This window comes from Notechis scutatus, chromosome 4 (genome assembly GCF_049901735.1).
Source record: "Notechis scutatus isolate UNSWTSFEM ecotype Mainland chromosome 4, rNotScu1.2, whole genome shotgun sequence".
In the NCBI taxonomy this organism is placed as follows: Eukaryota; Metazoa; Chordata; class Lepidosauria; order Squamata; family Elapidae; genus Notechis; species Notechis scutatus.
In genome coordinates this window covers 107,555,111-107,579,043 of record NC_142012.1, presented here as the reverse complement: position 1 = coordinate 107,579,043, position 23,933 = coordinate 107,555,111, and the positions used below count along the sequence as shown (strand labels likewise).

At 39.0% G+C, this 23,933-nt stretch overlaps 1 protein-coding gene across 1 annotated transcript in view; it reads right to left on the bottom strand.

Moving 5' to 3' along the window:
* Window positions 1-23,933, bottom strand: part of C4H10orf90 (chromosome 4 C10orf90 homolog) — a 112,468-nt gene that overhangs the window by 12,290 nt on the left and 76,245 nt on the right. Inside the window, exons 5-6 of the mRNA XM_026667190.2 lie at window positions 14,748-14,941; window positions 12,785-12,986 (exon numbers count right to left, since the gene is read on the bottom strand). Coding sequence (XP_026522975.2) covers window positions 12,785-12,986; window positions 14,748-14,941 — 396 coding nt within the window. The remainder of the gene's footprint in view (window positions 1-12,784; window positions 12,987-14,747; window positions 14,942-23,933) is intronic.

The following is a 23,933-nucleotide window of genomic DNA, read 5'->3' as shown; positions in this document are numbered from 1 at the left end:
ACATATTATGGAAGTGAAAGTTAGACTTTGAAGAAGCAAGAAGTTTGGTATTAAAGAAGACTCTTGAGAAAACCATTGTCAGCCAAGAAAATAAATCAATGAATCAAGGGGTCACAAAAAAAACCCAACAACACCCAGAGTTCTCACTTGAGGCATAGATTACAAGGCTCCAATTATCTTATGGACAGATTATGCAAATATCTAGGTTTCTAGAGAAAGCTCTAATGCTGGGAATGGTGGAAAGAAAGGAAAAAAAGAGAACAAGCAACCAAGTTGATGGACTCAGTTACAGCAATGTTGGGTGCACTGTTGAAAAAGGTTAGGGATGGATCGTCATGGAAAAAATTCAGAAATGGTACCAGATTAAAGACTATTGCCTATTCTGTCTTTCCAGATATAATGGTCTCTCAATTTAAATCTGTTTTTAATATTAAAAACAAATTTATTAATAACATTACAGGGAAGCACATTTCAAAGGAACATAAGAAAAATTAAATTCCTAATTGTAAGATTTTTTCGATCTTGAACCAATTATGTAAGGAGCTATTAGGCTCTTCTTTTGTTGGTTATTTTCAAGCAAACACTGCGATAACAACTTGGAATCAGAAATATAGATTCCTATGCTATGTAAGGGGACTAGACTCAGTTTGTCTAAAATGGCTCTTCAAACTACTATTTTATTCATTTTATCAGATATAAATTGATATATATATAGTGACAAAGGTTCAATGCTGAAACTCTATAGGTTTGTTTTCATTTTTCAAAAATAAATGTTCACTGTATGCAGTGAGCCAATTTCTATCACATTATTATATCCTCTAAGATTTTGTTTTTCACATGTTTAAATAAACATCTAACTCCCTATGGATCAAGAAACTTGCAGAAAAGTCATTTTTTGGCCCTCTTTTTATAGTTTTCCTAAATTGTAATCAAAATTGATACAAGGAAAGGAATAGCTAGAGAATTCACATTATCTTTTATTCCTAAATGCTTGATCTCACCCGTGATTGAGTCTCACGGTATTTGAACACAGCCTTCATCTTCCCAATCCACATTTTTACAACTAAAACTTTGCTACTAAGGTTTAAACTTTCTGCAGCAGTATATTTGTTTCCAAGAGAACTCTAAGAGAAGAAGTGCTTTCAAGGTTATTTTTTTTTCTGCTCAGCAGGCATAGTAGAAGTCAAATCATGAAACCATTGGTTCTCATCTCCCAGCTGAGCAGCCAAACTGAATATAAAAAAGAATAACCTAAAGGAGGCTTTGGGAAGGAAAAAGCAATGACAAGGACAAAAATGTGTATGTTTTTTTAAATCACTCAAAATCTCTATTGTATTTAGGTCATGATTTGGCCTTTAAAAGTCAGGTTAAAAAATGGAAAAATGGAAAAGACAATAATGCAATAAGTTAAATTCATTAAGTTGCATCTGAAAGAATTCAGATCGTATGAACATGAGTCTCTTTACCTACATGAGAAAGTTTGATGAATAATATTAAGCTATAGTTTAATGTTATTTGCACAAGCAGAATATTTCTGAGTGAACTTCAAACTTGTTTTCTTTGTTTCTCCAGGAATCAGTTTTACTTTGCCTACTTTTGACGTTACACCACCAAAAGGAATCATATAATAAAATGAACTGTAACTGCTAAAAAAAAAAAGCCACTACAAAGCATGAGTTTTGAAGATTAGAAAAGCATTATAAAATCTGATAGATTATATTCTCTCTAGAATATTTTAAACCCACACAAATAAGATGATAACCATTGAAGTATGGGCAAAAGTTAATGCAAAGATATTTACCATTCAGGAGAGATGGTAGGCTATTGTTCTTTGGCTGAATAAAGATATTCACTGACAGAATATCTTCAGGAGAATTAGCTGTTCTTTTAAAAAGTTTTTCAAAATGTGGATTTGGTGGCTTTGCAGTTAATTTGAGAACAATTCATTTTGTGACAACAATCAAACAACCGACTTGATGGGACCTGTATCATCCTGGGGTGCTCAGGCCTGCTGGCAAAACCATGCCTTCAGGTTCTTTCCAGAGGGTGTCAAGGTGAGGGTCAATCTTATCTCTGTGGGGATGATGGTCCACAGGGAGAGAGCCACCAGAAAAGGCCTTTCTTCTTGGTCCCACTAGATGGACCTCCTTAAGAGAGGGACTCATAACTTACACTGCCTTCTCATTCAGGGGGAGGGGGATCAGATAGATGCAACTGAGAAAGGACGGCCCTTCAAATAACCTGGCCCCATGCCATATATAAGGATGGAGTCCCGTGGATAAAATCTATCCATGTAGTTGCTAAAAGTTGAACACAACTTGATGGCACATAATTAATCAATCAACCAACCAATCAATAGAGACTGAATCCTAAAATATATTTACATTTTCTCTAGAGAACCTTTAGGGAGAAAGGCAAGGACAACGCTGAAAATTCCTATGACAATTTTTCCCCTTAAGAACCAAGCCATTATTCCTTGCACCATTTTCTTTTATGCTCTGCTTACAATGGTAAGCAAGATAAACAATAACATTTTTCCCAATTAAGCTCTCAATATTTTGAAGATTAGTTGACTGCTGGAATAAAGGGGACAAAGAAGTGACTTTCCCAGTACTGTATCTGCCTTTGCTTAATCAAAGAGTTAGCAATAGACTCTTTGAAACAGAAGGTGAATCATCTCTAGAATTCTGTCAATTTGTAACTATAGCAGGGGCACCTTGAAACTCTTTCCTGTAGGGATTTCTCCTGCCACATTCTATCAGCAGAGAAATAAAGATTCAGTGACTACTCCTCTCCTTTCTGCTGAATTACAAATGAACAAGGATTTACTGAAGCTACAAAGTCAAGCACAGCAAAATAGATTTTCTTTTTTTAAAAAAATATTTTAAGTAAACTTTATTTACAAGAATTAAAAACATACAAATTTAAAAAAATACAAAAACAATAGTGTGTAAATAACACATACCTCTTTACATTTGGTATCGAAATTGATAAGTCCTAATAGTCAGTACTGATACTTATCACATTTTCATTTACTATCACATCTTGATCACTAAATAACTCACAATACTCTACTAATCTTCTCGTTGGTTTATAACTATTATTTAATTAATAATACATTCATATTATTTAAATAAAAATATATACTAAATATATAATGATAATAATGTAAAAGAGGATTTAAAAGCTTTGTTATTCTTATACATTTCATATAGACAGCTGAATATAATTTGTTTCTTGGGTTCATTTACATGTTTTCCCTTTGTAATCTACCCAATTGTACCATTTATCCCATATCCTGTAGTAATCTGTATCCTCCTTCCCATTGATTTTGAGCGTGAGCCTCTCCAACTGGGCACACTCATATGTTTTTTGAATAGCAACATGTAATGGTGGTACATTTCGTTTCTTCCAATATTGTGCTAATGAAATCCGTGCCACTGTACCACATGGATGATCAGATATCTTACTTTAGAGGTATAATCCCCTTTGATCATTCCCAACAGGAACAATTCTGGTTTCCACTCCAGCCCACGCTCTATGATTTCTTCTATCCACTCTTTTATTTTTAACCAATATTTCTTTGTCTCAGGACAAGTCCACCATAAATGAAAATAAGTACCAAATTTCCCTTTGCATTTCCAACAGTATGGGTTTGCTGTCGGAAATATTTTGGCCAATCTAGAGGGTACCAGATGCCATCTATACATCATTTTATATAGATTCTCCTTATGTGCTACTGATTTAGTTAATACGAGATTTTTTTTTGCCAAATGTCTTCCCAGTCGTCCAGATCTATACTATAACCAATTTTTTTTTAACCAAGCTAACATAGGTCCTTTCACAATTCTCTCAGCCATTTCATGTTCTAATAAATAATTATATAGTTTAGAGATCAACCCTTTCTCAGGACTTGAAAGTATTTTGTCTAAATGCGTATCTTTTACCTCAATTCCATATTCCTTTATGTCTTCATTATATCTCAATTTTACTTGAAAATATGACCAATTATCAATGACTATCCCTTGTGCTTCTAGTTCCTGTATCATTTTAATTCTTCCCTCTTTATCTAATATTTGATGATACTTAAGTTTTTTACTGATATCCATCGTGTTTAAATGAAACATTGCCTCCATCGTTGAAAACCACCTTGGAATTTTAGTATAATGTTTTCTTTTAATATCAGCCCAAATTTTAAGACTTTCGGACTTCTTTACTGTCTAGTAAAATATAGATTGTTTTTGCTGTTCGGATTCCACAAAAATGTGTGCCAACCTAATTGTAAGTCGTGACCCTCCAATTTTAAAATTCTGTTGTTCCTCAGATTAATACAATCTGTTATCCACACTAATGCCGTCGCTTTATAATAGATCTCCCAGACAGGAATTCCAAATCCACCTTTGCTTTTGTTATCTTGTAAATATTTTTTTTATTCTCGTTTTTTTTCTTGCTCAAAAAAATGTCATCACAATTTTATCTAATTCTTTGAAAAAAAAATTATCCAATAGTATCAGAATTATTTGAAACAAATATAATATTTTAGATAAAACATTCATCTTGATCATTGCTATTCTGCCTAATAATGATATTTGCATCATATTCCAATTTTCCAAATCCTTTTCAATCTGTTTCAGTAATTTGGTATAGTTATCCTCCTGCAGATTTAATGTTCTAGCTCTTAACCACATGCCTAAGTATTTGATCTTATTTACAATTTGTAATCCCATCTTTTCTTCCAATTTTTTTTGTTTACTATTTGTTAAATTTTTAACTAGCATTTTAGTTTTTTCCGTATTAATTTTTAATCCCACTAATTTACTGAATTTATCTAAGCAAAATAGATTTTCTTTCCTTTTAAGGTAAGAAGTGATGGTTTTTTGCATTAAAAATATTTCCAAATTGTGTCATTTACTCTTCTTTTCTCAAAAGTAAGTTTTTTTTTTCAATAACAGATTATTTATCTTCTGGAGAATGAGAAAAATTATAGCAAGCGGTCTTCAAGTACCTTAAGGATTGTCACACAGAAGAAGAAATAGACATATTCTCTATTCTCCAGAAAGCACAGTCAGAGCCAATGGGTTAAAACTATCAGGAAGCAAGTAAACACTACAGGTCAGTAGAATATCTAGATTGTATGCACTGCCAGCCAGCAGAACAAGCTGCCACATGATGTAGTGAGTTCTTCATAAAAGATCTTCAAACAGAGGTTGGTCAGCTGGCAAAGGAATGTTAATAATGCACTGAAAAGAGGTTTCAACTGGATCAGTGGTCGCCAACCAGTGGGCCACCAAGACAATTTTGGTGGTCCGCAGAGAAATGTCACCCCCAGAGCATCCCCCAAAGCAATTAATCCAGGCTGCACAGGAGCACAAGTCTGCACTGCCCACGTGGCCTGCGGGAACCATCCCCACCCATTCACTCCTTACCTGGCAAACTTGCCTGCTAAATTGCTATTTTTCCTTTTTTTCCCTAACCATCATCTGTTCAGCTGTGCCGGGAGATTTAGATTAGCTAGAAAGCAGGAAACTATTGGATTTTTTGCTTTCTAGCTAATCTTTAGATCTTTGGCTCTACTTTTAAGCAGAGCCGAACCTTCCTTAGGACTGAAGCTTCTATTATTCAGTGCAGACTCAGGTAGCTGATGGCAGAAAGAAAGATCTCTGAATGAATCAGTGATTCTGTGAACAACTCAATCTGCCTGCCTGCTTTGCCTGATTTTGGGTAAAAGTTGTTCTTTTATATAAAAAATTCAATATTTACAGAAATATTTATAATATTTACATACAAGCCATGGCCAGCCAGTCACATGGCCACCAAGCCATGCCCACAAATTAGGCCATGCCCACAGAACCGGTTGTTAAGAAATTTGAATCCCATCCTTGCCTATGTGTGTGTGTGAGAGAGAGAGAGAGAGAAAGAGAGAGAGGGGGGGTAAGATCAGATTTCTCTCTCTCCCTTTCTCCCTCTCTCTCTCCCTCCCTCTCTCTCTCTCTGTATCTCTCTCTCCCACCAATGTCAGCAAGCCACCGTCAGTCAAAATTCATATTAGTGGACTCCAGGATTTAAAATTATGAGTTTGGTGGTCCCTGAGGTCCAAAAGGTTGGTGACCCCTGAACTAGATGACCTCTATAGTGCCTTTCAACTCTAGGAAAATAGTCTGCACCTGTATTTAAACCTGTAGGCAGTATTCTTGTCCAGGCTATCAAGAACCACAATGGAGCAGTTGAATTGGATTGGATTGGATTGGATTAGGGAGACCTCAGAATTTTTCCCTCTGGTATGAAACTGCATGAATGTTTTGGTCCAGTCATGATTCTTCAGCCCAGTATGCTCCACATGTTTGTTAAAGCAGGAGTGCTGGGTGCTCTGTCTTGCATTTCAGTCAAGGCAGAATTGCAATAAACCAACTAAAGTTTAAATATAAATATAGAAAAGGTCTTAACACTTTCTCATTGGGTCTTACAATTCAGCAGTTAAGATTTATGTGTATATTGTGTTTATAAAAGAAATTTTATAAATGAAGATATATTTTACAAATATATTTGATTAAGGGAACTAAATGTAGCAGTTAGAACAGCTCAAAAACTTTGAATATAAATAAATAACTTTGTTGTGTATTTAGTAACTTTGAGTTGAGTTTGGGTGATCTTGAAAAACTAAGCAATATTAAACCTTGTCAGTACTTGCAAATATCAGAGGCCTAAACTACAGTGAAAAGAGATCAATGGCTAGCCAATGCCATATTGATGCCAAGAAAACTACGAGGATATGTGCATGTAATCATCAAAGTTATGTGTAAATAAATGGAGACTTTACCTCTTGATTCCTTATTCCTTATAAAAAGGTCAGCTTACTATCATTTCAAGACTGTAGTTGGCAAGGGGCTTTTAAATGTAACAGAACAACCCTTCCTAGCAGCTGCGTGGAATTTATTTCCAAATAATTAGACAAGCACACTCAACAAAAGCTGAAAATGTGGGGGGAAGACTGGAAGATGCTTCTAATGTATTTATATATGTTTTCTATGAAATGTGATAGGGATGTCTGTGGCTCCAGAACTTGAAATACCTCATGGACTGTGGCACTGACTGAATTAGATTTTGGAGTATTCTGTTACTGGCTAGCTGGGTGTGATCATTGGTTGGTTTATGTTGTTCCCTGAACACTCTGTGTTTTGCAGACAGAAGAAGTGAAAATTGGATTGAAATTGCTTTATGAAGAACTGGTTGGTGAAAACTATGTAATGTGGAAGAACATTGAATTGGACTGACCTCATTACGCTGAAAGCAAATTCAACTCCTATTTTCCTTAACTTTTTTTTCCATTTCAGCAGTCTATTTTAGTGGGAAAAGTTAAAACATTGCCACTACTGCTAGAATGATTGGGAATTCAAGAGATCCAGAATCATCTTTTGTTCATTTCTTCCTTTAGACATCCTGTCTCCATGCATTCAAACAAATCTGTGTTTTAACCTCCGCATCGCACTGTGCAAACCCAGACATTGCCACAAAGGTTTCTTTTGTTAGGTTTAGAGGTAGGGTTATACTCCTTAATGAGTTTCATTTCTTACTTTGTATAAACTTTAGTTTCAGAAATCAAGAGCACTGTAAACAGACTAAAAGGCACAAAGACAATCTAACGGAATATATACATACAAAGATAATCTAACCAAGCATATACCAATCCTTCATAAGGCAATTTGAATCTAACCAAATATATAAGCAGAAAATGTATTTTGCAAAAGATATTTCCTTTAAAATTACTGAAATTATATTATGGAATAATATTATCATTATAGAGCAGGGGTGTAAAACTCGTGGCATCATGTTGTCATCATGTGATGTATTGCTACTTTCCACCCCTTCACTAAACTGGGGGGGGGAAGGCAGCACATGACGCATCTGGTCCATGGGCCGTGAGTTTGACACCCCTGTTATAGAGGAACAAATATCCTATTCTTCAAGTCTTAGGATTCCATTCCATATTGGTTCGAAAATCACACAGAGAACTCCCAATTTTTCTAGGAATGTAGCACAATTTGTTAAATTACTATTATTTGAGTTACAGAAAGTCATCTTTTATGCCTACAACCATAGTCCAAAGAAACATTAACCAAAAAATGTGTTCTGTCTGATCTTATGCTTAAACCTAAATTACATGGCCTTGCTTCCACGCAGCTGAATCCCACACTGCATTTATGAATGGGCTGGGAGGGTCAGTCAACTGACATGATTGGTTTTTAAACTAATTAATCTGACAAGATTAATTTTACACAAATAAATCTGAGAGATTAATTCATACATTAATGTTGCCCTTTCCTGCCTGAACAGATTTCTTCTGACAGATATTATTAGTGAAGCAAGAAATAGTTTACTGATGCTTTTTAAACTATATGGAAGATGGTACCATGATTTAAATATTTCCTTTATGATATAGTCTAGGGCTATGCAGAATCATTTTTAATTTAAAAGTGTTTGCTTGTCATCATAAATTATTTAAAACATGTTGCTACTTCCCAGTATTTTCAGGAATGTAATTCTTAAGGGACAAACATTTGAGTATCTAGTTTAGATATTTCCACTAGAACATTAGCTCCATCAAAAACTTTTGTGAACCAAACTAAAAATGTATGTTTAAAATTCTTAATCATAAACATGAAAGTTACTTAGCAGAATTGATATACCTGAGACATGTAGCAGTTGAATGCAAATCTGCACATGCAATGAAGTTACAGAGGAAATCTTAATGAAAGTATTTACTTAGTATAGTATTCAGCAATCTTCATATTTCTTGGTTATGTTTTATTTAAGCTTCTTACAAAACTGCTCATTTTCTTGTTTTAATTCTCTTTATCTGCCTGTGGGACATCATCACATAGTTAAACCTAATTTGCATCACTATATGGTGACATCATAATTCATGATAACTGGAGGAGATCACCCATGTTATTCATTCATGAAGTGGGTAGAAGTATCCTACAATGTTGGGAAAGCCACAGCAGATCCAGCAATCCAGAAAAATGGGTCAAAGCAAGACTTTCTCTTTTTAAAAAACAATTTAAGTATTTACTCATTTAATGTTTTAGCCAAAGACATTTCTATTTCTCTAAGAATAATAGTCCTGGACACAGAATAAATGACAGAGAATCGCCAAACTACTCCTTAACTGTAAGGGGCATTTAAATATTACAAATTTCCTAGAGATGATTTGTCTATTCTAGGGGACACCCAGTAATAGCTTTCTGATATAGAAATAATGGCTGAATGGCCTCATCTAGGAAACAGACAGATTATCTGGATGTTCTGTTTAGACAAGAGAGGTGCTTTTAGATGAGCCAATCTACTTGAAACTGGAGGAAAAATGCTGGCGCAATATTCCTAGGGAATTTTTACTTTACCACCAATTCCACTCTCCTATTCTTAAAAACAGTTTGAGAATAATTTTCTGAAAACAAGGAACAAAAATAACTGCCCTACTCTTAGTTGTTTCAGATCCTGCAACAATTAAATCCCCTCCCTAATCTCTATGCCAAAGGCAAAGGCAGAGAAGAAGTCTCAAATAGTCCATTTTTTTTGTAAATATGCCTGTCTGGATTAATATGTTCATTATTTTTATGAAACAATAGATTTACTGGATTTGATCCAACTGAAACCTGCTCATTTACTTCACCTCTTTATTGTCTAGTTTCTTTACTGTTACAAAACAAAATGTTCTACAGAACTCGAAGGTTTCTGGAGTTTATGAAATAATATATTTTATTTAAATCTATACTGGGTCATATCCAGCCAATCACATATAGAATTCAAACAGACCAGCACCTGTCTCATAATACCTCAGATTCAACAATTGTTGATAAGACAAAAAAAATGGATATTGGATGTTCTGCTGGAGATAGCAAGAAGAGAAGAGAAAGAACTGGAGAAAAATGACAAAATATAAACCTGCAAATAGAATGGCTGTGGCATAAGAAAGCAAACACAGTAGCAATAGTAATGGGTGCCTTGGGTGGAATCTCAAAACATCTGCAGCACCGCTTGAATATCACTGGCAAAATCACCAGCAGTCAATCGCAAAAGGCAACTTTAGTTGGAACAGCTTACATCCTGTTGTTTTTCAACACCATCAAACAACAACATCTTTCTCTCTCAGGTCCTTGGGAAAGACTTGATATGTAGATAGAGGTACCAAATCCAGTCTCAACATCTGGCTGATGGTGTGACAATCCATAATAATAGAAAAAGTCTTGATTTACATAAAACTGTTCCCCCACAATAGAGAAAGAGGATACTGGCAATTTTTTATGGGCTGAATCTGCTGCTGAGGAGAAAATGGAATATTGACAGCTAGTCAGCATGCATCTTACAGGACCTAAGAAAAGTAGAATCTCAGGAACAGGAAGGAGCAATGGGATAAGATTTCCTTCCTATGGGGAAGCAGCTTGCCCACAAACACTACAAAGCTCCAGGGTTCCCAGCTGAAAATCAGCCTTCAGAGTATTTCATCTTGAACAGCATTAAGGCAGAAACATTGGTTCAGCTGCTGAACAGAGACAAGATGCCCTTATAAGGTCATTTTTAGCTAATCCATCAACATCTTGACCTGATATGGCTTCAACATCATTACATCCAGCCAGCATGTGGTTTATTTTCCACTAAACAATCTATCCATTTAAATAACTTTCAAAACAAAAGCTTTCATAAACAATATTTCTAATTTAAAACAACATCAATTAATCTAAAACTTCTCAGGACTCACCAGATGAAACCATAAATATCGGATTCTTCTAAATGTAAGAAATAAGTACTCAATATTCGAGCATTCTTGCCATCCTTTTATCCATGTCTTTTATTTTACCCAGCAACAACAGAATTTCAGGAGTTACAGCTACAAGTCACATCAATGAATATTTATCCAAATTCCAGAGGAAAGTAGAAAAAATGTTTCAGATGTAAGAAAACCTGAATAATAACCATCTTAAGATCCTATCCTTTCTATGTCTGTTGTTGAACTGTCAAGAAATGAAAGCTAGATCTAGATAGCTTTTTGTTTTGGTTTGTTTTATAGGTAGAGCTTCAATAGCAAAAAGGGTGTTCTACTTTGCTTTAAAGTATGTATTTTTAAAACATGTTTCTAACACATTAATGAATGTACAAATTATAAGTCAGCTTCCAGATAACAATAACTAACTATCATGCCAACACATGAGAGCTAGGTAGGTTAAAGATAGCTAATTTGTCCAAATACGCTAGGAACAAACAATTTTAATGGGCCATGCAGATATATGGAATTTTAGAAGAAGATAGACACTCTGACAAAATGGTTGCCCTGGGGAATGAGGCCAATCACAGTATAACAATTTACCTGAAGGGGAGTTATCTGATGTAATGGTATGTGGGATTGACCTTAAGAGGCAGAATAAAGGTCTCCAGCCTAGGGAATGGTCTGATAAGAGGTAGATCAGTCCCCACTTGAAGTGTTTTAGAAGAGACCATCCCTAGTAAATCAGCTTTCAGATATTTCTACTTGAAATGCATCTAGACTAAAATGAGAGGAGGGGAGAAATACTTTGCAAGAAGGATGGATGTTAGCTTTCAAGATAGTCCAGACAACAAGCAAAACTGGGAACATTTCATTTTAAGATCACATTAAACAGAATCTCACAAGATTGAAAGTATTTCTCCTTTTTGCTCTTTTTAGTTTCGAGAAAATCAGGAAGGGTGTCTTCCAAAACATTTCCTATGCTTTTCCCCAACTGAGGACTGAGTTGCCTCTTATCCAGTGGTGGGATTCAAATTTTTTTATTACTGGTTCTGTGGGCGTGGCTTGGTGGGCGTGGCAGGGGAAGGATACTGTAAAATCTTCAGTCAGAGATGGTATTTGCCGGTTCTCTGAACTACTCAAAATTTCCGCTACCGGTTCTCCAGAGCTGGTCAGAACCTGCTGAATATCATCTCTGCTCTTATCCCACCACTGCTAGGCTTTCCCTTATCTCCCAAGATCATTCCCACATATTATCACATCTGGTGACGGAGTCCTGGTCAGTCTCTTGCGCCCCTCCTCACTTCCACTATAAACTTGATTTTCCTGCTTCCCTTTGTCTGTTTTTCACCAGGGAGATGGACCTATTTCTAAACAAATGCCTTGACTGCAATAATCAATAATTTCCATTCAACCAATGTTTATGGGGTCTTCAGCGTGTGGGTACAAGTGTGTCCCAGCAACATTTTTGTCAATACAGATGATGCTACAGACTTGTTCTCCACTTCAATTTCCTCCTCCATTTAATCAGACAAATTCTAATTAAAATGGGTGGGGAGAGGAAAATATCCTCAAGCACACTGGAACCTAAAGGTACTATACTGCCTATCCTATCCTATCCTATAATATAGCGTGGGGCAAAATAATTCCCCCTTTTGGAAACAGTGGTTGGGAAAAGGAGAGCAAAATTAATTCATTGCAAAGATTTGAAGGGATTATAGATTAATACATCAATGTAAGCCAACAACTCCCTTATTTAGATTTATTTTTTAAACTGGGGTCTTATTTTTGTTTTTATTTGGGATTTTACAGTACATCTATTACATTGGAAACTGCTACCGTTTAAATTTGCCAATACATAAAAGAGCAAATAAGTAAATAAATATGAACGTGATATTTAGCCATATCACCAATAGTGAAAACAATGTTGCACAGTTTCAAAAATGTGGCAAAGAGTAGCATGCGTGCATAAGACAAAAGATAAATTTTGAAGAGGCTTAATGGGGCTTACATAACTCAACTTACCACTCAGTGGATGAGGAACAGTATATTGTTTCTTCTTACTTGTAATGGAAGTTGAGGAAAGCTTGCATGATAAAGCACTTCCTTGTTTTCCCCCCAAATCCTCGCTTTGTTGTGCTTTTCTCAGTTGCACAGTGTGTTCAATTTTTCTTAATCGTTCTTGTGAGCGGGAAATAAAATGAGGCTTGTGAACTTCCAGTGCCTCCTAAAACAAGCAGAAATAAAAGGGATATCATTCAGTCACCCTTAGTGATATTTCTCAATTGTCCCAGGAAAGGATTCTTTTCAAATCAGTTATCTGAAACTCTAGATGTAGTGGCTATAATGGGGCATCTTTTGGCAATGTAGACTGTGCAACTTCATAAAACAAATGGGTACTGGCTTTTACCACATGTATCAGAGCAGATAACCAGTGCTATGCACATATTCCTTTATCAAATTTGTTCATTTTGTTCTGGCAGGGTATTTTATTTATTTGTTTGTTAAATTTTTATGGTGCCCATCTCACTATCCAAAACAATTCCAGCTGGCTTACAAAAAATAAGAATGCGGTAATAAAGGATTGAAGAGGACTGGAAATGTCTTCAATTTCCTATCTTCCAATATTACTTACATTTGGAATTTGAATAGAAACCTGTGTATAACCAGCATGGCTTTCCTGAAATAAATGCAAGTAAAAACTCATTGCAGAACTCAAAAAATGGTAGATTGGGGGAGAGCCCAGTATATAATAAAGAAATAAGGAACAGGTAGGCATACGAGGCCTGACCCCTTTACTCAGTCTTGCATATCCTATGCAAGTCTAACACTTGAATGGACTATATTTTGTATGTGCTATTTCAAACCAGGATGGACAGCTGAAATTCCTAGGACCACACATAAAATAATCCCCTGAGGCTGCTTCAACCCCTATTACTAAAAATAAGTTGATTTTCTACTATTTTTGAGGATAAAAAGTACACAGGAATTGTAATGTAAGCACTAAAATATGCTTAATATAATTCAAAAGTCAAAGATCCCCCTCTCCCAGGGGTGGGATTCAAATTTGTTAACAACCGGTTCTGTGGGCATGGCTTAGTTGGCGGATGTGGCTTGGTGGTCATGTGACCGGGTGGACATGGCTTGGTGGTCATGTTATTGGCTGGGCATGGCCAACTCAACATCACTCACATCGAGGCACACATCTCCTTGCCTGGCCTCTCATGACTGTGGGGATGCTGCAACAGTCGTAAGTGTGAAAAATGGTCATAAGTCACTTTTTTCAATGCCATTGTAATTTTGAATGGTCACTCCACACAAGCAAAGTACCAGCAAAGGAGGGGAAAAAAATTCCAGAGAATTTCCTGAGGCAGGAAGTCTAGTCCTGCCAAGAATGTAATAAGGGTTAACAGAGAGGCAGTTTCTGTAAGCAACATCAGAATGTTTCCTTCCTGCCTTCCTTACAGGATTAAGCCAGTAATTTCTTCTAACAACCGGTTCTCCAAACTGCTTAGAATGTTAACAACTGGTTCTACTCAGAGGGGGCAGATTATCGCTTGCAACCCCATGTTCATCCCTCTTCTTTACATAATTCAGTATTTTGATTTTGAGAAGAGATATTTTTCCAGAGCAAGTTGTACAGAAATCCTAGGATATGAATTCACCTAATCTTCTGCAGTTAAAGGGAATTACCAGATCATAATAATTGTAAATAATGAGGAGGGAGATGGTTAGAAAAAGTATACAGTATACATAATAAATATTAGAATGGGTAGACCAGTATAGTAGATAAGTCACTTCCAAATTCAGTTCTCAGTGTATCATGTAAGCAAAATGCTTCTCAGCAATAAAAACACATTCATAAAACTATTGTTTTGCCTCTTTAAAATATATATATAGGAGCAATAAATGTCTTTTTACCCCTAGAGATTTCCAAGGAAATAACCATATCAACGTGATGAGTTAGCAGGGAAAGTGGATATTTTACCCTGAGAGTCAGTGGTCTTGCAGGAATTTTCTCAGGCTCAAAGCAGACCTCTGAATGTTGGAAAGCTTCATATTTCTCACGAGGAACATCTGGTTCATGGGCTGCAGAGGTGGTTAACCTATTGACCATCTCTTTCTTCACATTTATCTTATGTTCCTTGGACTGGCTGGCTGACTCATATAATTTGTAATCACCTAAGAAAGACAGAAAGGCTTGTTTATTAAGGGATGATAGCCAATTTGTTTTTCGCTTCTTCTAGATATTTTCAAACCCAGGAGGCATCTATAAAAGAAATACATACATGAAGTTGTTGAGTAGAGAATGTAGAGTTTTGTGCTTGTTTAACCCTAGAAGTCAAATCATAAAAAGTTTCATAAATAAGCATAAGTATTATGAAAGTTTTCCTTCAGCTGGAGATCCACTAAATCTGGGAATATACCAGGGTTATTGTATTTAACTAATTACACACCAGGAGAAAATGAAAAGACAGAATCTATATATTATATATTTCAAAATCCTTTTAAGTTATTTCTGAGCGCAGGAAGGAGAGGCAACAATAGAAGCTATCCACTGCCATAGCCAAACCTCTAAGCATAATCTTTGAAAAATCTTTCAGAACCAGCTCCTTGCCTAACCTATGGTCACAAGCCACAGTCATCCCCATCTTCAAAAAGGGAGACCCAAGCCTAGTTGAAAATTACAGACCAATCTCCTTATGCTGCATCACCTGTAAAGTCATGGAATCAATTATTAACCAATCCATCATCCTCCACTTAGAGACAAACAACCTACTCTCCAATAAACAATTTGGTTTCAGAAAAAAACTATCCTGTAATCTGCAACTCTTACACTGCAAAAACATATGGACGACACAACTCGACCAGGGCAAAGCAATAGACGCAATCTACATAGACTTCTGTAAAGCCTTTGATTCAGTGGTACACGACAAATTACTCCTAAAAATAAAATCCTATGGTATCTCTGGACAACTGAATAACTGGATAGAAGCATTCCTGTCAAACAGACAACAAATGGTCAAAATCGGGAGCGTCCTATCAAATCCAGTACCTGTCAATAGTGGTGTTCCCCAAGGCAGTGTTCTAGGACCAACTCTCTTCATACTCTACATAAACGACCTCTGTGATCATATCAAGAGCAATTACGTTCTCTTCGCTGATGATGTAAAGCTGTTCAATACCACAGACAATACTGCTACCCTACAAAAAGATCTTGACTATGTATCCGAATGGTCAAACAAATGGCAACTTCAAATCTCAACAAATAAATGCTCTGTCTTACATATTGGCAAAAAAAAATCAGAAAATAAAATACAAGCTGAATAGTCAAGACCTTGTTGATGACCCAAGCTCTGTAAAGGACCTTGGAATACTCACCTCTAATGATCTGAGTGCTAGAGCCCACTGCAACTACATAGCCAAAAAGGCATTAAGAGTTGTTAACCTAATCCTACGTAGCTTTTTCTCTGGCAATATCACACTACTAACCAGAGTATACAAAACATTTGCTAGACCAATACTCGAATACAGTTCATCAGTCTGGAACCCACATTACGTATCTGATATTAGCACAATTGAGAAAGTCCAGAAATATTTCACAAGAAGAGTTCTCCACTCCTCTACTGTTGTAGAATACCTTATGCCACCAGACTTGAAATTCTAGAACTAGAAAACCTTGAATTACGCCGTCTTCGGTCTGACTTAAGCATGGTATATAAAATCATACATTGCAATGTCCTACCTGTCAATGAATACTTCAGCTTCAACCATAACAACACAAGAGCACACAATAGATACAAACGCAAAGTAAACCGCACCAAACTTGATTGCAGGAAATACGACTTCAGCAATAGAGTGGTCAATGTCTGGAATACTCTACCCGACTCTGTAGTTTCTTCCCCAAACCCCAAAAACTTTAACCTTAGACTGTCTACTATTGACCTCACCCCTTTCCTAAGAGGCCTGTAGGGGGCGTGCATAAAGCGCACCAACGTGCCTACCGTCCCTGTCCTATTGTTTCTCTTATTCTTTTATTTTTCTTATATGTACCCATTTCATGTATTCACAACTATGTATACATTTATACTTATTATCTTGTAAACAATTGGCAAATCAAATCAAATAAATAAATAAATAAATAAATAAATAAATAAATAAATAAATAAATAAATAAATAAATAAATAAAGTAGTTTTCCATCTGCTTGCTGAGGCCAGATTCTACTAGTCTCTCCTCAAAGCATTCACTCAGACCTATTGACTTATTTCCATCAAGCCATTATAAGAAGTGTAATTTTCATTCGTCTTTTTTATTGTTTTCTTCCTTCCCAATACTCTTTTTTGTACAGTGCATATTACATCTTTTAAATAGCAAATCTAAAGATGCTATCCATGTTACTTTATTGATCTCTTAAACCTTTCCAGAATAGCTGTAGAAAGACCTCTTTAAGCTGGATGAACAGTCACCCTGATGGCAAATGCTGTTCTGTTCAAGTAGGTCTAAAGCAGGGGTGGGCAAACTTTTTGGCTCGGGGGCCGCATTGACTTTTAAAATTTGACAGACGGGCCGGATCAGCACAAGATACGATACATATAAAAAACTGCATTTGTTAACAGTACATATCAAACATAAACAGAAAAAAGCATTAAAGTATTAACATATTTTAATGAGAACAGTGTTGTTGATCACTCATTTTTGCCAGTGCATCGAAGTCTGGTTGTAATTCTGTTGTGGCAATTCTCAGAACAGATCTGAGGTGTTCATCACTCATCTGGGATCTGTGGGGTGCTTTGTTGGTGTTCATCACACTAAAAGTCTGTTCACACACATATGTAGAGCCAAACAACACCAGCATCCTCTGTGCTATCTTCTGGATGTTTTTAAATTTGGCTGCACTTAATGAAGCATAAAACTCATCCAGTTTCAGGGAGTTGAACTTCTCCTTTAACACCATGTCACATTGGAGATCAAGCAGTTCCAACTGCAACTCCTGTGGCACCGTTTCTGGGTCTTGTGAGAAGGGACATGACACCAGCTGAAGTGCCCAGTCAATTTTTCCAAAATCACAAAACCGACGGCAGAATTCTTCATGCAGGTCATCCAGTGATTTCCTATATTTTTTAACATGTTGCGGGGCCTCTTTTAACGTAGCCAGTGTGGGGAAATGAGCAAATGACTTGTCTGACATTTGCTTCGAAAATAAAACTAGCCTGGTTTTGAAGGCTCTGATGTTTGCTTGCATTTCATGCACAAACTGGTTTTTCCCTTGTAGCTTCACATTCAGCTCGTTCATGTGTGTCAGTATGTCCACAGTAAAAGCTAAATCACAAAGCCAATCTGTGTCATTCAGCTCAGGAAAATTGTCAGTGTTCTCAAGTAGCTCCAAAAATGAAACAATCTCCTGTTTGAGCTCCACACACGTTGACATACTTTTCCCAAACTTAACCAGCGGACATTAGAATGGTAAAGCAAGTCCATGTGATCAGCGTCAGTTTCTTCAAGAAAATGAATAAACTGACGATGATGAAGTCCTCGCTCGAATAAAGTTAACGAGTTTCACAACTGGCTTCACTACGTGGTCAAGCTGCAACACGGATTTACACAGTGCTTCCTGGTGAATTATGCAGTGTAGGAAAATTACCTCCTGCTCAGGGTTGTCCTCTTTCACCCTGTCCTGGATTCTTTTGAGCATCCCGATGTTTTTTCCTGTCAGATTTGGTGATCCATCTGTGGTAACGTTGGCGAGCGTACTCCAAGGTAACTTGTGCCTCTGTATGACCGCTGACACGCTGTTAAATAAATCGACTCCCCGTGTTTTTCCTTTCAGGGATTCCATAGCCAAAAACTCCTCCGTTATCTCGAAATTTTCATTAATCCCTCTGATAAAAATTAAAAGCTGAGCGGTGTCCTTTATGTCATTGCTTTCGTCCAGTGCCAAAGAATATAATGTAAATGACTCCGCTTTTTGTTTAGCTTGCTAGTTAAGTGTTCGTCAATTACTTCAACACGGCGAGTCACTGACCTGCGTGATAAGCTAATTTTTTCAAATTTGTTCTTGCTCTCGGGACATAAAATACTTGCTGTCTCTACCATGCACTCTTTAAGAAATTCCCCTTCGGAGAAAGGCTTGCTGGCTTTTGCTAGTTTGAATGCCAGTAAATAACTTGTCTTCGTGCTTGCTTCTTGGATGGAAGTTGCTCGGTTAAAGGTGCTTTGCTGAGCCTGCAAGCTAGCTACCAACCTATGAGCGGTAGCACGTCGTTCTTGCGTTGAAAGGTTGCTGGCGTAATTAGCATGCTTGGTGGAAAAGTGACGGCTGATGTTGTAGTCTTTGAAAACCGCAATGGTTTCTTGGCAAATAAGACATACAGCCTTTGACCGGACTTCAGTAAAAAAGTATTTAGGCGTCCATTCTTTATTAAACACCCGGCACTCACTGTCGACTTTTCTTTTCTTTGACATTGCTGCAGATGGGTTCTGATCTGACCAGTAGAAGAAGAGCAATAATTGAAAATGGCTCGGGCTCCGCAAAATCAAGTCACTGTGCCTAATGTGCAGATATGATATTCTTCCTATTAAAAACACAACATAGATAGATAGATAGATAGATTCTTCCCCTACGAATAAACGACTCTCTCTGTGTGTGTGTGTGTGTGTGTGTGTGTGTGTGTGTGTGTGAATGTACCCCCTCAGCTTACACAAGTTGGTCACTTATAAGATAAGAAATAAATAAACGCCCACCCCCCAAAACATAACTCCTCCGGTGCCCACGGATAAACTGTGAACCACCAATTAGTAGCAGGGCTGACCCTCCCTCTTGAACCAACATCTAATTGGGGGGAGCAGACCGGCCTTCAGTCTCTTGCGAGAAACTGCTGGCTAACCCTGCAAACCACTTGCCAAGGTGTGTGTGTGGGGGGCTTTCGCCTGCCTTTCTCCTGGTCAGGCTGCCAGTTGCTCCTTGGGGCGCACTTCTTAAAAGCCTGCTCCCAGCACCCGAGCAACTTCCCAGCAACTTTCGGCTTCCTTTTAACTCACGGGCGAAAACGAAGCCGAAAGTTGCTGAAAATGCTCCGTTCCAGGGCTTTGCAAAGGCAAAGTTTGCAGGCTGGAGCGTCTTCCCGCCGAGGAGCGAAGGGTTCCGCCCGGTGGGCGGGCGGGCTGCTTAAACTTTGCTCGGGCGGCACTTTAAAAGCCTGCTCCCAGCACCCGAGCAACTTCCCAGCAACTTTCAGCTTCCTTTTAACTCGCGGGCGCTGCGCCTCGCCCGAGGCGGAAGGAAGCCCGGCGGGCGGGCGGGCAGGCTGCTTGGAGGAGGCTCCAGGCTTCCCCTCCGCCAGGCGCGAGCGCCCACGAGTTAAAAGGAAGCCGAAAGTTGCTGGGAAGTTGCTTCGTTTTCCAGGGCTTTGCAAAGGCAAAGTTTGCAGGCTGGAGCGTCTTCCTGCCGAGGAGGGAAGGGTTCCGCCCAGCGGGTGGGCGGGCTGCTTAAACTTTGCTCGGGTGGCACTTTAAAAGCCTGCTCCCAGCACCCGAGCAACTTCCCAGCAACTTTCGGCTTCCTTTAACTCGCGGGCGCTGCGCCTCGCCCGACCCGCACGGCAGCCCACTCCAAGCAGCCCAACCCGCCCATTGGGCGGAACCTTCCGCTCCTCGGCGGGAAGGCGCTCCAGCCTGCAAACTTTGCCTTTGCAAAGCCCTGGAAAACGAAGCAACTTCCCAGCAACTTTTGGCTTCGTTTTAACTCGCGGGCGCTCACGCCTGGCGGAGGGGAAGCCCGGAGCCTCCTCCAAGCAGCCTGCCCGCCCGCCCGCCGGGCTTCCCTTCCGCCGTGCGGCTCGGGGCCAGGCGCGGCGCCGTGAGTTAAAAGCAAGCCGAAAGTTGCTTGGAAGTTGCTCGGTGCTGGGAGCAGGCTTTAAAGTGCCACCCGAGCAAAGTTTAAGCAGCCCGCCCCACCCGCCGGGCGGAACCCTTCCCGCTCCTCAACGGGAAGACGTTCCGGCCTGCAGTTTGCCTTTGCAAAGCCCTGGAAAACGAAGCAACTTCCCAGCAACTTTCGCTTCGTTTTAACTCGTGGGCTCTCGCGCCTGGTGGAGGGGAAGCCCGGAGCCTCCTCAAGCAGCCTGCCCGCCTGCCCACCGGGCTTCCCTTCCACCGCGGCTCGGGGCCAGGCGCAGCGCCATGCAGTTAAAGCGAAGCCGAAAGTTGCTGGGAAGTTGCTCGGGTGCTGGGAGCAGGCTTTTAAACTGCCACCCGAGCAAAGTTTAAGCAGCCCGCCCCGCCCGCCCTGGCGGAACCCTTCCCGCTCCTCAGCGGGAAGAGCGTTCCAGCCTGCAGTTTGCCTTTGCAAAGCCCTGGAAAACGAAGCAACTTCCCAGCAACTTTCGGCTTGCGTTTTAACTCGCGGAGCGCCTTCGCGCCTGGCGGAGGGGAAGCCCAGAGCCTCCTCCAAGCAGCCTGCCCGCCTGCCCGCCGGGCTTCCCTTCCGCCCGCACGGCTCGGGGCCAGGCGCGGCGCCCGCGAGTTAAAAGGAAGCCGAAAGTTGCTGGGAAGTTGCTCGGGTGCTGGGAGCAGGCTTTTAAAGTGCTGCCCGAGCAGGACCGCTGAGCCGGGAACGGGGCACCAAGGCAGGGCAAAGCTCCACCAGCAGCGGCCTAGCTTTAGGTGGCTCCAAGCAGCCCGCCCGCCCGCCGGGTGGAACCCTTCCCGCTCCTCGGCGGGAAGACGCTCCAGCCTGCAAGCTTTGCCTTTGCAAAGTTTAAGCCTCAAAGCCCTGGAAAAAAAAGGGGGATCGGCGGGGACTCACCTTCGGAGAGGTCGCACTCGAAGGTGATTTCGAACTCCCAGCCGAGGCCTTTGCAAATTTCTTTTCTTTCCTACCCCTAGATCGCTCCGCACTGTTTTGCAGCTTTGGGGGCCACGCGGCACAGGGCAATTACGCCACGCCCAGCGATTTTTTTTCAGGGTCGGGCCGGATTGGACAGACCAATGGCAGCGATTTTTTTTCAGGGGCGGGCTGCATTGGACAGACCAACGGGCCGGATGTGGCCCGCGGGCCGTAGTTTGCCCACCCCTGGTCTAAAGTGAAACAGATTAGGGGCAAAAAGCCTTTAGCTTCTGAGATGTCTTTAACTAACCAGAAAAAAAAAAGATGTGTTATGGTGACTAGCACTTAGGAGATGCCATTTCTATATGCAGCAGCTGTGTAAAAGGCAAACTGCATGCTGTGGATCATTAGGAAAGTGACCGAAAATAAAAATGCCAACACTGTAATGTCCTTATGGTATGTTCATATATAAATTGCTGCATACAGTTCGGGTCTACAGATTAAAAAAACAAGACACATTAAGTGCCTTCGCTATGCTACCGTCTAGTCCAGGGCTGTCAAACTCCCAACCCACGGGCCGGATGTATCACATGCTGACCACGCCTGGTTTAGGGAAGGGGGGAAAGTTCTGATACGTCACATGACGCCACCGTGATGACGTGAGTTTGACACCCCTGGTCTAGTCTTAAAGAAAGATGTCAGGTGGGATTGTGGTACACGATCAAGATGTATAAAACCATGCATGAATGGAGACAGTGAAGAGGCAGAAGTTCTCCTTTGTTTATCAGAACATTTGGACTGAAGAATTGTTATCCAGTGAACCTTTTTGGAAGGAGATACAGGGCAGGCAAAGGAAACATTCTTCATATAGCAAATAATTAACTTGAAAAATTCAGGTATAAATTTGTGATGACCCAGGGTGGGATACAAAACAAACACAGTCACAGAAAACAGGTGAAGCCCCTTTTATTCTTTCTCTCTCTCAGAGTCAGTCTCCACCAGGGTCATGACAAAATTGCTGCAGGATAATAACATTAGAGGTAGATCTTTCTTCCTCCTGGTTGAGTCCACTGCAGAGGACTGCATCCTAACTACGATGATCCTAACTCAGCAGGGCCAATTTTAGATTCTTGTGTCCTTACATTCTGGGATCCCTTGTGGCTGAAACACTCTAACCAACCAATGAAGGAAGAAGTAATAATGCTGGGAAGAGATGTGAATCAGAAAGTTCAGCCTACAGTTCATACTCTTGGTAGCTACTTTTAATCATTTCTAACAAAAAATGTGAAAATTGCTTAAAATCCTATTTATTTTATTACCCATTTCACATTAGTTGGGCAATATCGTAGACTGGCAGTTCTCTTTGGTTTTGAACTGTAAATTGTCATAAATCCTTATAACTTAAAGGCTTTATATCCAACCTCTAATTTATGTAGCAACTAATGAAAATTGCAACAACTTATTTCGATGCAGATAATTTTACTTTAATCCTTTGACATACAGCATTTTATCCAGCTTTTAAAATGCGAATTCCTCTGATGGCAATGCTATGTTGCATGTAACATTCACTAACATACTTTCAGAAACTGTACTTAATACTAATGTTTAACTCTTATGAAGTCAGTAGGGTGGTCAGTGGGGTGGAGCATTCTAAAAGTCCTCAAAGATTTCAACAGGGTTTATGATATACTTCTATACCAATTATACATTTCTACTCATAACATCATATATGGAATGTTTTGATCTAACTTGAGTTGCTTCACTAATGATGGATAGAATATGTTTATATTCTGGATTATTCTTTCTCTGACAATTATATCCCCTAAAGTGCTATTACTAATAGATGAGAAACTAATAAATTAAATATTAAAATATGATACCAATTCATTATAAATTAATCTAGTCAGATTTTTAAATTGTTTTCATTATTTATTATCCTGATTAACTGTTCTTTTATGATCAACATTTTCTCGCTCAATTTATTAATTCAGAGAGGAGGAAGTTGTATCTGAAATTCAAATAGCCATTTACAAAACACTGTATGAGCCTCTCACTAAAAATGCAGGTTTAATTAGAATAACAAATAAAGCATCATTGATGTCCCTTTCTTGCCAGGCTGACAATAAAGCTAGCACATTGTTTCAAAGAGTTAGTTGAGCAAATAAATTATTTTGTGCGTGCTTGAAACTTTTTCAGACCAGCAAATAAGCAAATTCTGCTTTCTGCACCTTGTTGGAACAGTAACAAATATTTTATTATTGCTTGGATTATTTTGCAGTCCCACTAGTTATTGCTTGCAGGCAAATGGTATTTCTTGCAATGCACCATTTGCTACTTTGTCATGCTA